Source organism: Miniopterus schreibersii (assembly GCF_964146895.1).
Source record: "Miniopterus schreibersii genome assembly, chromosome: 10".
NCBI classification, from domain to species: domain Eukaryota; kingdom Metazoa; phylum Chordata; class Mammalia; order Chiroptera; family Miniopteridae; genus Miniopterus; species Miniopterus schreibersii.
The window spans coordinates 941547-955398 of NC_138110.1; the positions used below are offsets into that span (position 1 = coordinate 941547).

The 13852-nt window shown below is 62.2% G+C and overlaps 1 protein-coding gene across 2 annotated transcripts in view; it reads right to left on the minus strand.

The window, feature by feature from the left end:
• LOC308563189 (ADP-ribosylation factor GTPase-activating protein 1-like) overlaps positions 1-13852 on the minus strand; it is a 38249-nt gene continuing 24397 nt past the window's right edge. For both annotated transcript variants that reach the window (XM_081149994.1, XM_081149995.1), the window contains 28 exons: positions 13439-13568; positions 12596-12741; positions 12384-12507; positions 12059-12198; positions 11470-11599; positions 10944-11086; positions 10649-10781; positions 10003-10145; positions 9692-9821; positions 8615-8653; positions 7582-7720; positions 7134-7276; positions 6812-6921; positions 6233-6391; positions 6049-6126; positions 5553-5639; positions 4684-4737; positions 3836-3931; positions 3677-3730; positions 3536-3589; positions 3202-3255; positions 2479-2550; positions 1960-2079; positions 1831-1866; positions 1673-1739; positions 1317-1463; positions 474-551; positions 1-170 (listed from right to left, as the gene is read on the minus strand). In XM_081149994.1, the coding sequence (XP_081006120.1) occupies positions 148-170; positions 474-551; positions 1317-1463; positions 1673-1739; positions 1831-1866; positions 1960-2079; positions 2479-2550; positions 3202-3255; positions 3536-3589; positions 3677-3730; positions 3836-3931; positions 4684-4737; positions 5553-5639; positions 6049-6126; positions 6233-6391; positions 6812-6921; positions 7134-7276; positions 7582-7720; positions 8615-8653; positions 9692-9821; positions 10003-10145; positions 10649-10781; positions 10944-11086; positions 11470-11599; positions 12059-12198; positions 12384-12507; positions 12596-12741; positions 13439-13568 (2829 nt within the window). In that variant the 3' untranslated portion in view covers positions 1-147. The remainder of the gene's footprint in view (positions 171-473; positions 552-1316; positions 1464-1672; positions 1740-1830; positions 1867-1959; positions 2080-2478; positions 2551-3201; positions 3256-3535; positions 3590-3676; positions 3731-3835; positions 3932-4683; positions 4738-5552; positions 5640-6048; positions 6127-6232; positions 6392-6811; positions 6922-7133; positions 7277-7581; positions 7721-8614; positions 8654-9691; positions 9822-10002; positions 10146-10648; positions 10782-10943; positions 11087-11469; positions 11600-12058; positions 12199-12383; positions 12508-12595; positions 12742-13438; positions 13569-13852) is intronic.

The window sequence follows — 13852 nt, forward strand, 5'->3', positions numbered from 1 at the left end:
GCGTGCTCTGGGTTTATGTGACTCTGGGAATGGTACAAAGGTGAAGTACAGCCATCCTCTTGGCCACCCCATCCATCTCCGGTTCCTCCCCAGACTCCAGGCTTCTCTAGCTTCATGTCTGAGACTCCAGAGTGGAGGTGCAGGTCACTAGAGGCAGCACAGGGAATGTCCTGGCCAGAGAGAAGATGGGCAGGTCTGGGGACACGATGGACAGCTGACACCCAGTCAGCCCGCCCAGCCCCCACTGTCTGGCAAGTCCAGCTGGGCCGTGAGCAGAGATGCTGTGAGCCCTCTGCAGGACCCTGCCCCTCAGGCACTGCTCCATGCCCGCTTGGCCCAGGCGTCCTCCCTGGTGCACACCTGCTCCACCCTCCTGGCCAGGGCCTCCCTCGGCTCCCACATCCACAGCCCTGCTGGGCTCCCCTGAGGCCCCCATGCACCTCCGCTGCCTCCTCCCCCCAGGCCAGGCTCACCTGCTTCTCCGGGGGATCCTGGAACCTTGCTGCCCTGTGGCTGGGGGCTGCCTGTCTGGGTGAGGGCTCCAGGCTCACCTGAAGAACAGGGGTGCTAGGACTGAGGGCAGCAGGTAGCAACACTCCTTTCTCGGGGCTCTGCTCTGACCGAGGGGAAGCTGAGCGTCTGTGCCCCTCCTCCTCAGGCAGAGGCTGGAGGCTCAGGGCCCCAAACAGGCACTGACTGTGGCTGGGTGGCCGAGGGTTAGGGTGAGGTGGGGCTGGGTGTGGGAGGTGCAGGGTGGGGTCTTCATGACATGCCCGCCAGCCTTGTCCAGACAGGCTGAGTGCAGAGAGGGGTTCTGATCCCAAAGGCAACGTCTGGGCCATGGTGGGCAGGGGCTTCCCGCAGGCAGGGCCCCCTCCCTGCCCTCCACACCCCCACACCCCGCCCACAGTGCAGTGCTGTCCTCCCCCCACCCAGCCTCCTTTCCCCCCATGGAGGCTGCAAGCTCTGTCTCCCTCAATCAGTCAGCATCTGAGCCGTGACAGGCTTCCAGCCCATCAGATGGACAAGGTCACCGGACCAAGTCTCCTGTGCATTTGAGGCGAGGAGGTGGGAGGAGGCTGTGGGAGAGACTGGAGAGAGGGGAAGGAAGGGCAGCGGTGGCCCTGAGCTCAGACTCCCTGGGATTTGGGGGAGGGGCCGCTTTGAGGACCCTAGGAAGCCAGGCAGCCACCAGTTCTGCTGACCCACCTCTGAGGCGCCCTGTGTCCCCACCCAGCCACACAGAGACAAGCCCAGGGACAGCGTGTGGGGAGAGTGGTCTCTCCAGACCCCTCCCCAGGGGGTCTGGCCCGTACCTCTGTCCTCAGCGTGGGGACCACCATGTCCCCCTTCTCCAGGGAGCCGGGCCTCACTGCGTGTGACCGGGGGCCCAGGGGCCTCCAAGATGGGCATGGGAGGCCTGGTGCTCTCATGGAGGAAGGAGTCGAACTTTAGCATGTGCGCTGGGAATGGGGAGCAAATCAGCAGGGGGTGGGGGCAGGGAAGAGCCCCTTGCCCCCCCAGGACTCCACGGTACGTGACAGGGAGAATGGCCAAGCAAGGCTGGGTTTGCTAAGATTGGGTGCGGGCTCTGTCCAGCTTGGCCGGTGTGGGGACAGTGACACATGGGGCACTGGAGGCTTAGGGTCCTCGATGAGGCTGGGCCACTCACTCTGGATGGCGGACTCACAGGCCTGGGTCACAAACTGGTGGATGGTGGCCCAGGACTGTGGCTCTCCCTGTGAGGAAGACAGGCCACAGAGTGTGGCCAGGCTGCTGGGTCCCATGCCCCCAAGGAAGTGCCCTGGCCCCCCACACTGACACACTCACCTTCTCTCCTCGCTCCCCCTTGGGCCCCGGCAGCCCCTGAGCCGAGGAAAAGGAGAGAAGTAAGCCCGGGGCAGGGAGAGGACCTAGACTGGCCTCTCCCCTCACCCTCCTGACTCCCGTGGCCCTCACCCCGCAGCCTGGGGCTCTGTCCATCTGGAGGGAGACAAGGCATTCGGCCCCCACAGGGTGGGCACAATTTTTGATACTTGGAGGGTTGGAGGCATGAGTCCCAAAGGGCAAAGGGCCCACCTGTCAGATGGGGACAGTCCTGCAGCAGGAACACCACACCCAAGGAGAATAGACACCTCCCCACCACCCCTTCCCCCACCCCCCATCTCCCCGCCTGAGCCAGCCTGACCTGTCAGATGACATCCCTGTCCTGGCCCTACCTGCCTCTGTCTCCCAGCTCCCAGGAACTTGCTGGAACCCCATCCCTCTGCTTCCCCCGTGGAGCCCCCAGCCCCATCACCTGTCCCCACTATCTGTCTTGGGCCTGGCAGGGGGCACCCCCACTATCCCTGCTGCAGACCAGCTCCACAACCACTCTGAAAGCACAGGCCTCACTTCACACACATGCCGGCCATAGGACGTCCATGTTTGTCACCCGCCCCCATCTGCTGGGGCTGTCTGGGTGCGGAAAGGACTTACCGTGGGCCCTACAGCCCCTGGGGGTCCTCGCTCCCCGCTGGTACCCCTGGCCCCCACTATGCCCTGGAAGCCCTGAGGAGATGCAGAGATCACCCGACTGTAGCCCCTGCCAGACTGGCCTCTCTTCCCTCCAGCCCTGGCCTGGTCATCCGGGCCCCTGGACCCTTGGTTTGTCCCCAGCCTCCACAGGCCCGTTCCTCCCACAGGCTCTACCTCACGCCCACCTCAGAGGGGTAGCTTGGCCTCCCTAGCACCCAGCCCAGAACCCCCACTCAGAGTGGCTCCCAGGTACTGAGCTCAGCAGGGACCCCAGGAATAGTCGGCTCGGGAAGGAAGGTGCTTCTGAGGGAGGGAGAGTGACCAGCCCTCCAACAGGCAGAGAGAGGGGCAGGGATCACGCCCCAGCCAGGCCCACAGAACCCTGGCACCTCCCTGCCACGTGGAATTGGGGTACAGGCATGACTGGGGCTACACAGGTGCTACATTTCTACACCAAGCTGCAGTGGGGGTGAGAAAGCCCCTCTTGTCTAGGCGAATCTCTGCGGTGCTGGGGGCCACAGGACTGCCCATGCCCGGCCTGGCCCAGGGAGGTGCAGCCCAGGAAAATGAGGACCCCCAGGTCACCTCATGGGGTGAGCATGTTCAGTTCAGCCCCAAGGGACCTCGGGGGGGGTGTGGGTGGGGACAGGCAGGGTTAGGGGCTCACAAGGAGGCAGTGCCTACCCTGGGTCCAGGGGGTCCAGGCAGGCCAGCGGTGCCCTCCAGGCCTCTCATTCCCTGAAGGCAAAGGGAAGGGTGGGCTGGGGTGGGGCTCAGACCCATCCACATGCCTCCCACAATGGCCACACCTGTGACAGCGTACACGCCTATGTCTCACTCTGAGAGCAGTTGAACCCGACCAAGTTCAGGGCCTGCCCACCCGCCCGCATGGGCTGCCATTCCCCTGCCCCGGCCAGGCCACAGTGGGGCAGGGTGGATGGGAGTGGGGTGAGAGAAGGGGGAAACCCCACCCCAGCCTCCATCTCGAGACACCCCTCCGCGCAGGTTTCTCTCCCACCTTTGGACCCTGGAGGCCAACCTTCCCGGGGACGCCTTGGTGGCCGGGGTAACCCTGGAAGAGAACAGGCAGTGGCCAGGCTGGGGCCAAGTCTGACCCAGAGGAGGAGGAGGCCCTGCCCCAAGACCCTCCTGCCCCTACCTGCAGGCCCGGCAGGCCATGGTCCCCCTTCTCTCCTTTGACCCCTGGCGGACCCTGAAGGAGAAGTACAGGCTGAGCCTCAGGGCCCGGGCAGAGAGGGGCCCAGGATGAGGGGTGGGTGGGGACAGCAGGAAGGAAGGGAAGGGAGGCAACACCTACCACAGGTCCCTGGACAGTTCGGCCCTGGGTCCCTGGTGACCCCTGCTGACCTCCAGGACCCTCAGGTCCGGTCTGTCCAGGTGGCCCGGGTTCTCCCTGGAGACATAGGCAGAGGAAGGGCTGAGAAGGCACCAGGCTGCTCCCACAGGCCCTCCCCGATCGTGTCCTCCACAGCACCCAGCCCTCTGGCTGCCTGTGGTATCCAGACCCAGGTCCACAGAGTGTCCTCAACCCCAGAGCCACCCGGGAGGGTCCTGCTGCGACCCTGCTCCACAGCCAGGTACTGGGCCTGAGGCTGCATCAGGTCACCTCACTGTAGCATAAACCAAAACCTCTAAAGGACAAACAACACCAACACTATTTAAACTGAAATTCCAGGGAAAAAATGCTTCTTTTTGAGAATTAAGCATATCAACACACCAAACTCTGTAAAGAAAAAAACATTATCTTTCATGAATGATGCGAAAATCTAAACACACCAGCAGCAAGAGTCACAGCTCAGATCAAAGGTAAGGGGCTCTTAAAATGCCCCAGTGGAAAGGTGCTGAAGGACGCGTGTCCAACAAGAAAGTCCCGGCAACTTTCAAAGGCACTGCAGCTGCTTGTGAGGGACCCACATACGGTGTGGACACGTCTTCACCTGTCACACGTCCAAGACCAGTCCATGACAGATTTGAGCGATGCGTGGTGGGGAGCTGGCCGCCCCAGGGAGGGCACCTCACTCCCAGTTGGGGAGTCTCCTCCACCTGGGGTTGGGCCAAGTAGGGCTCCCTCTTGTGCTCTTGTGAATGTGCTGGGGGTCCTCCCCAGGAAGGTTCCAGGCTCCCTTGGTAGGATCCACGACTTACCCTGGGCCCTGGGAAGCCCTGTTGTCCTGGGGCTCCGTTCCTGCCCGGGAGGCCCTGCAGGGGCACAAGCAGGGCTGAACCCGGCATGGCCCACAGGGCTGGGGTGTATATCAGCCCCTAGTGTTGCTCAGGTAGAGAAGGGAAAGGGGCTTCTGGGTGAGGCCATCCTGGGCCCTCTTTCCCTCCCATAGCTGCTAGCTGTTTTGCAGACTCAGGTGCAGGTGGCCTCGCTCTGGTGAGGTCTGTGCCCCGAGCACAAAGTGGGTGCTCACAGACCCAGGTTCCCCCTCAGTCGCCCTGGAGCCTCCCTCAGGATGGCAGAAGTGCTGGGTCTGACCCATGGTGGGATCACAACCCTACATCAGGCGGAATGGTCCTGGACCCCCACCTGGACCGGGAAAGATGGGACATGCTGCCCTGGCCAGTGTGGCTCAGTGGTTAGAGGATTACAGGCTCGATCCCCGGCCCTGATCAGGGGGCATGCGGGAGGCAACCAGTCAATATCTCTCTCACACTGATGTTTCTCTCTCTCTCTGCCCCCCCTTCCGTCCACGCTCTATAAATCAATGGAAAAAATATCCTCGAGATTAGTAACAAAAAAAGATGGGATATGCTGGGTCCCACACCAGAGGAGCAGGGATTGGCTCAGAAGAGGGGGCCAGGGGAATGAAGGGAAAGGGGCTTGCCGGGAGGTCCCATGGGCTGGGGGTGACAAGGCAGCAAGGAGACATGTCAAGTGCATCCCATGTGTGCGGCAGGCCTGGGGATGGCTGCTGGGACCAGGCTCCCATCTAGGGGGCATGGGGAGGGGGGCCACCCTCGTCTGCCAGTGGCAGCAAGATGTTGCCAGGAAGGGCTGCTGGACTCACCGGAGGTCCTTGGGGTCCCGGAGGCCCAGGGGTCTGTGAGGAACAGGTGCAGGCAGAAGGGAAGGCAGGGCAGTTCTCTTTGTCCTTCTGGAAGGAGACCCATAATTAAATGGACCCTCTCCCGGGCTCCTGTCTGACCCTAGAGCTCAGGGAACTTTCAAACCCACACCTCAGAGAATGGAGGTAAGGGGTGGGGACCCGATCTTGGGGGCTGACAAGCACAAACGCTGGGGCAGGACACCCTCTCTCACTGCCAAGCATGGGTACACACGGAAGTCACGGTAAAGGGGAGTGGCCCCACGTGCTCGGCTGTGACCACCCTGCAGCTGGGATCTTCCTGGCCAGCTCCAACCTGCATTGTCCCCAGGGCCTCCAAGATGCTTCCCAGAGGTCACCTCCTTCAGGAAGCCTGCCTGGATCTCTCCCAGCACCATGATGACCTGGATGACCCATCTACCTACAGACTGTGGCCCCTGGTGGGCACTTGCCCACCTACCGATGCAGGGAGCTCGCAGCACCTATCCTCTTCTGCCCAGGTGTCACTGCACACGATCTGCAGCATCTGGAGCTGGAGCTACAAATCAGGGCAGGAGCTCAGTTGGCTAGATGTGGCTCAGGGTGAGAGGGGCTGGGGGTCCACTGGTCCCTGACTGGCCAGGCAGGATGAAGCCAAGGCTCACCGCAGCTGAGCTGCTCCTGGGGCCTCGGGCCTTGGCCAGCCTCCCCAGCATGATGAAGCCGGTGGCAGGAGGGCTGCCCGCCTCCCCAATGGGCCTCTCGGCCACCTTCCTACAGTCCACGTAGAGCCGGACCTTGGAGTGGCCCACGGCCACATGTACCTGCAAGACACCACAGAGGTTCTCCACAGCCCTGGCCAGGTGGGGGATAAGTGCCCATCGCCGGGGGCCCAACCCCACCCTAAGCCTCTGAGACCCCACTCCCTTGCTGGGCCTCAGTTTCCCCTCTGTGAAATGGATGAAATGCACCTCCCAGAATTTGTGGGAGCAGAGAGAAGGGCTGGGATATTCTTCAACCCAAATTAAGACAGGATGTTTGGGGCAGAGGCTCAGATGGGCCAAAGTGATTCTCAAGGAAGTTCTAGCATTCTAGGGGGAGCCATGGCCATGGACAACCAGCTGTTGGGAGACAGGGGGCATATCCTGCAGAGTCCAGGGGGGTCTGTTCCAGAACTTGGAGGGCAGGGGAGGATCTTAGGCAGGAGAGACACAGGCTTTGGTCCTTCCAGAACCTTCCAGGACCTTGTGGAAGCTCCCGAAGAATATCCTCCTCACTTCAGGCAAATCAAAGGTCACCTCCTGCAAGACCGCCTTGGGGTCGTAGCTGAAGTAGGTCAGGGACTTTCTGCCAGCTGTGGGGGCAGAAGAGCACGTGAGGCCCGCGCACCTTCTGTCCAGGGTGGAACGGGTGGCCCCAGGATGGCTGCTGTGGAGAGCAGCCCCCGTCTCCATGGGTAGGCATCGGCACCCTCGTCTGGCCTAGAGGGGTCTTGCTAAGGAACTACAGCCGGCTAGGCTTCAAGGGGCAGTCTGAGCCCACCACCCTCCCTCCTGACTGACTGACCATCCAGCAGGACCCCCAGGACAGGCTGGAAGTCCTCAGCCGTCATCTGCCACAGTGCAAAGGGCTCGCGGGGCGTCTCTGGGAGGAGGCGCAGGAGGAAGACAACCGTGTGCTCTGGCGGGAGGGTGGCCAGGTGGATGTTGCTGTGGGGGCACAGGTAGGGGGGACACTGCAGGCCTGAAAGGGTTGGGGCCTGGAGGGATCACAGCTATTCTCCAGGGCCCAGACCCATGGGACTGCAGAGTGGGGTCCATGGGACCAAGATCTCTCCTGCCTCAGTTTCCCCATGCATAACATGAGATGTAAGGGACAGAGCTCCCTCCCAGGGCTTTTGGGGATTCGACCACAGGTGCTCTGAGGGCAAGGTACAGCCCTCTGCCCTACACCCACCTCCAGGCCCAAGGCCATTGCATCACAGGCAGGCCACAGCCCACGCCCTGCTACCCACCTGGTCCGGCGTGTCAGCTGAGCGTCCTTGAAGAGTGTGAAGGTCCTGGTCGAGCCAAACACCGCAGGCTCCATGGCCACGCCACGGATGGAGGCATACTCCTTCTCCACCAGCCCGAAGGTCGCCATCAGGTCAAACCCTGGGCGGGCCAGGGCAGGGAAGACACAGGGACAAACGGAGATGGGGGAGGGCGAGGCGGGCAGGAGGAAAAGAGAAAGAAAAGCAGGCATCAGGGTGTGGGACAGAGCAGGAGAGACATAGAGGAGGCCCAAGGCCAAGGGCTTAGGGCAGAGACGGGGACATGTCCCACCCCTTCTGCTGCTCACAGCCTCAGCCTCCTCACGACTCTGCATCTGACCCCCTGCCTGGCAGAGTCACGGATGCCCATTGCTGGTCCCACCACCCACCAGATTTAGCCAGCTCCTCCAATGTTGACGGTACAAAGTGAGCATGAATCTCGTTTCCCTGGGCGCTCAGAGCCCAGCGTGGGAGCAGGCAGGAAAGAGGAGCCTGTCCTGTCCCCGATTCCCTGTTTCAGGGTCTGAGCAGCGAGGCCTCATTGCTCCCTCTCAGGAGACACCAGGGAGACTCAGCTGTCAGGACAGGGTGGGCTACCCTCCCTGCACCCTGTTGACACCCCCCACTGTCCCCGCTCTGGGCAGGTCTGCCTGACCATGGCTGGTGCCCACACGTCAGCCCTGTGGGAGGGTCTGTAAATGACCCCAGGTGGCCCCTCCCCACCCAGAGCTTGGTCAGCAGAGACATACAGAGGCTGCACAGGACCCAGGGCCCCACGTCTCCTCTGCTCCACCGCATCTGATATGTGACCTGAACAAGGAACCTGCACAGGCCTCAGTGACCACGGCTGTGTGCTGGGAACAAGGACACCAGCCAAACCTGAGGGACACCTTCCAAGGTGTGCCCCCCCCCCCCGAGTGCCCTCTGATGTCCCCGGGCCCCATCCCCCAGAGGGCCCAGTAGGAGGAGAGGGTGGGGGTGGGCAGGGGGGCAGCTGTCCCAGGGTTGGACCCACCTGCGAGAGAGCCGTCTGGGTGGAGGGCCGGGCAGGCTGCTGAGAGGTGACAGGGGGTCAGGGTCAGTGGGGAGGGGCCTCCACCTCCTTCTGGGCAGTGGTCCTGCCCTGTGGTCTGGAGATGGTTGGACTACATGACTGACCTTGCCCTCTCGCAGCTCCTCGGGCCTATGGTCCCTGTGCCTCAGGGACAGGGGAGGGACAGGGATGGTGTCCTGTCATCTCAGGGGTGTTACTTCCACCCCCGGAAAGCAGCACCCAGTCACGGTGCTCCCACTGAGAGGGAACCGGCCACCCCAATGTGTCCCAAATGGCAGGGCCACGGAGATGCTTGAGTGTGCAGAAATGCCAATGGGGGCACACGCTGTCCCAAGGCTGGGCTGTACAAGCCTGTTCCACTGCCAGGCTCTTGGAAGTGGGTGTGGGTGAGTGAAGGGACTCATAGGGCAAAAAGCAGCTCTTGCCACCGACAGGAACGGTGCTGAGTGTGGCAGCTGTTCACCGAGTAGTGAGGCCCCTGACCCCAGAGGCATTCAAGCCAAAACTATGACCCCACAGAGGGGAAGCTGAGGTGGTGAGGCTGTCTTGTCCCTCAGGGCCTTTTGCTCCCAGCGGCTGTCACTGTCCACAGAACCAGCATGGACAGCAAGCAGACACCGTGGGGGTTCTGGCCTGCAGGGGACGGGCCCCAGGAACCACTGATGCCAAGTCCAGGTGCTGGGAGCCTCTCCTCGTCGCCTCCCATTGGCCCTGTGCGCCCGCCCACCTGCCAGTCTGTGAGCTGCTCCCATGGGCGGGATGTCTGCCTGACCTCCAGAGGCTGACACAGGACAAGGACATGTCCCCAGCTTTGGGCCTGCAGACGGGGCAGCCGCACCAGCATGAGTTTGCTGGTCTCAGCTGTCTCTACAGCAGAGGAGGCTTCACAGAAACCTGATTCCCTTCTGCTCGGCTCTGCAGCACAGGCTAGGTGCGGGAGCATCAGGGCCCAGGACCTGCTGGCGGCCTCGGTTGAGTGGCCTCACAGGTTCTGGCATCTGGGGGCTGCCTGGGGTCCGGGGTTTCATGCCCACTCACCTGTCTGGCCTGTGGCAGACACTGCGATGCTCTCCCCTGCTCCATACACTGCTGAGACCAGGACCCTGTACTTGGTGGCTGCCAGCAGGTCGGGGAGAGTTACATTGCTCCTGGGTCCTGGAACAGAGACCTGGGGGGCACGGGCACCTGAGCCACCCTGCCCAAATGCCTCTGCTCGCTTAGGCATCGCAGTTCCTTTTGTTTGTGTGTTCTGCCACAGGAGAGCTCAACAGGTGCCTCCCCACCGCCTTCCCACCATCAGGACCCAGGGCCCACAAGGGGCAATGGTTCACAGCTCCACGGAGACCCACCAACTTCTCTGGTCCAGAGCCCGAGGCCACCGTGTAGGTTAGCCGGTAGTGGAGAACATGGCCAGTAGGGGGCGTCCAGCTGACCCACAGGCTGTTCGGTGATTCAGAAGCCAGGACCAGGTTGGAGGGCGGGCTCAGGCTGACTGGGGGGAGTAGGGGTTCAGCAAGGGCAGGGCCAGAAGCCAGCGGCAGGCCCCACCATGCTGTGCCATGCCCCCTACCCATTCCACCCTCCTACCCTACAGCCCCCACCATCGTCAACTTCCCCAACACCCCACAACCCTCACTCCCTCCCACACCACCCCCCATGGTCTTCATGGCCCCCACCTCACCCCACCACACCCTCCATACATACACCACACCCCGCTGCCCTGTGACCTTGAGACAGACAGGGCCACAGGTCAGCTCTGAGACCATCTTGAGCACTGTGCCACGCCAGGTGACTTGGACCCATGGGGCCACTCCAGGAACACCTGCCTGAAGAGCTCAGGGAGACTCTAAGAACCCCACCAATCAGGCTGGAGGATCAGAGACTTGGAGAGCTGCCTGTTAGCAATTCTGGGAGTTTGGGGTCCTGGGATTGTAGAGCAGAGGAAGTCTGGGGTCCCTAGGGCTGTTACTGCCCTGTAGCTGAGGGGTCACCTACGGGGGCTGTAACGGAGGGACACGGGGTCGCTGCGGGTCCCATCCCTGTAGTAGGCCAGGATGGTGATCTCGTACTCTGAGTGCCTCCCCAGGCCAGGCAGGATGGCCATGCCTAGGTTCCCTGGGACGGAGATCTGTGGAGAGGAGGGACCAGATGTGCACCCTGCACGAGTGGTGACCTCATGCCGGGCCTGGCTCACAGGCCATGGGCTGGGCTGGCAGATCCCCAAGGTGCCACACTGGGGTGTGAGCCCCGGAGCTGGGTGTAGGGAGAGGATGTCCTCTTTCTCACACACCTCATGGGCCTTCCCGTCTCCCAGAGGTGTCCACTTGATCTGGTAGACAAGCACACCGGATGCCACTGCAGCCGCCCACTCCAGCCTGACCTTGTCCCCAGGGAGCTCTGTCACTGATAGCTGGCTCGGGCTGGGGACTTTCCCTGGAAGATGAAAGAGAGAGACTGAGGCTGCGGTGGCAGGGCCTGCATGACCCCCTCAGGTGACTCACCTTAAGCGCCCTCAGGTGCCTATTAAAGAGGATTTGCTGGCATGGATCACACTTGGGGGCAGAGGGGACCCCCAGTCTCCATGTGGTGGCTGTGTCCACATTTCTGCTTCTCCTAGGACTAGGCTACAGACTGAACACAGACCTGCTTCCTGGAGGTGACCCAGCACCCAGGGCCCCTTGAGGACCCTGCACCGTCTCACCTGTCCAGGTATCTGTCCCCCTGGCTCAGGGCTGCACAGAGGAGACACCTAAGCATACGTGTTGATTTGAACCATCCACTGGGGAAGAGGGACATAGCCTGGCCTGGGGACTCACGTGTGGTTAGGCGGCCGGTCAGTGTGGAGGAGCTGCCCCCAGAGTAGAGGCAGGTGACACGAACAGTATAGGTGGTGGAGGAGGAGAGAGGGCCCAGTGTGACTGAGGTGGCATTCCCAGGAGCCTCTGTCTGTAAGGCGAGTGGGGACATCGCTAGGGTCTGGAGCCCACCCTTCAAGCTGGGGAAGGGGTAGCTCCTGCCTGGAAGGAGATCGAGGCCCAGGACCTGCTGCCCAGGACGGACCCATGCCCTCCCCCAGAGTGGGGAAAGGGGGTATGGGTCCCCCACAATGGGGTAGGGCCTCTTGGGGCCTCCCCCCAAACAGCCCAAGAGCAGCAGTATTTCCACCCCTCACAGCTCCCGCCTAATGCCCCAGCCTCAGCAGAGCTGTCAGTCATGGTCATTTTAGGGTCCTTCGCTTCATACATCCTCTCCTGCCAGGCTGAGGTCCCCAAGGGCGGGGACAGTGTCAGTGCTGTGTGAATTCAGGGGTGGGGACAGCTGGAGGCGCCACGCCCCGGTGAACACTTCAGCATCCTGGATGCTGGGTCCCCCAGTGACCCCCACAGGACATCAGCCTGCTCTCACCTGCCCCGAGTGGCTGCCCTCGCTAGACACGTAGCTGACCCTGAACAGGCGCACAGGCCTCAGAGTGCCCTCCCAGGACACGCGGGCCGAGTCGTGGCTCACATCGGAGAAGCCCAGGTGTCTGGGGGGAGCCAGGGGTGCTGTGGACACAGCAAGGCAAGGCTTCAGGGACCAGGTGCCACTCCCCAAGGGTATGGGGGAAGCATGGGCGATAGCCAGAATGGGTAGGACCACCAGATGGGGATCCCACCCCATGGAAGGCTTAGGGAACCAGAGTGGCGCCTCTGCCCATTGGTGGGTGGCAGACTGGGGGACAGGCACTCACGGGTCCTGGCGCGGATGCCCCGGGCTTTGCTAGCCTGTGCGCCCTGCAGGCTCTGCACCCAGATATTGTAGTCCGTATCCGGCTCCAGGCTGCCCAGCAGCACTTCTGGCCACTCCACCCGCACCTGCAGGGACAATACTCACATTGGCCCCTGCCCACCTTGCTCCCCACCCCATCGGCCCCAGCTGCCTTCTCCACCCTCTACCACACACCTCTCTACCCTCCTCCTCGCCCTTGACGGAGGCCGGTGAGCACCGCACCCGGTACTGGGTGGCCCCGGCCGAGGGCTGCCAGGTGAGTCGGACAGTCCTGGGTGTCACTGTGGCCAGGGCAAGTGCCTGGGGTGGAGGCAGAGGCGCTAGAAGAGGGGGCGCCACAGGCAGAAATCACACCACAGACCAGGGGACAGAGAGGCCAGAGAACAGCACCTGGGGGCAGCTCCCCAGAGAGGATTCTAAATCTCTGTCCCCAGATTTCACCCTGGGCCAAGTTTCCAGCTAATAGCTCTGAGGAAACATGGCCATCCCATGGGTTTCTGTTTAGGGTGGGAGAGCCATGGTCCCAGCGGGTAAAGGGCCCCATGAGGAAGCCAGAGGCAACTTGGCCACATGCTGTGTGGTCCAGAAATGACAATGATGGGGCAGATCAGGGGTTGCCGGGTGGGCGGGGGGTGTGCGAGAGCTAAGCGCTCAGGATTTCTGTTCTAAAGTTGACTGTGGTGACGGGTGCAGGACTCCGTGAACACACTGAGAACCACTGGCTGTGCACCTTAAATGAGCTGCAGGACATGTCTCAATGACCTTGGGAAAGAGCTCAGGGCAGGCCTGGGCTGTGGCCTGGCAGGGGCCAGGGGCTCCAGAAACACGTGAGCAGTTAACAGTAATGGGCCCTATTTCTGGCTGTGGTGATGGCACAAATGACGTCATTGGTATTCAGAAGAGGACACTGAGGGTCAGAGAGGTCCTGGACTTGGCCTCAGTTACATAACAAGTTGGAAATGGTGCCCCCACCCCAGGTTAGGACTAAGACCCAGGACTGCCAGCTGCCCCGCCCACCTGTGGTCACCAGTCCCCGTAGGCCCTCTCCAACCCCCGCCTCATAGACGGGAAACACAGACAGCAGGTACTCCGTTCCAGAGGTCAGGTTGTGCAGTTCCACAGACGAGCTGGGCCCCTCCACCAACACCTGGAACAGGAGCTTGGATGGAGCTGGCAGGATGGGGTACCGGGGGCAGGGCAGAGAAATGAAGTCGGTCCTGGATTCCTGTGCGCCCTTGTCCCTGCTCCTGGAGCAGAGCAAGCAGTCCTAGAGGGTGTGAGCACCCATACCTGCTGTATCTACTCACTGGGCCATCTGACTGGGCTCTCGGGGCCTGGGCTTTGGCAGGGCCACTCCCATCCTGCCCTTTCCCCACAATGACTTCGTCATCTTGGGGTCTCCATTCCAGACCTGACTTTGCATGGGGCAGG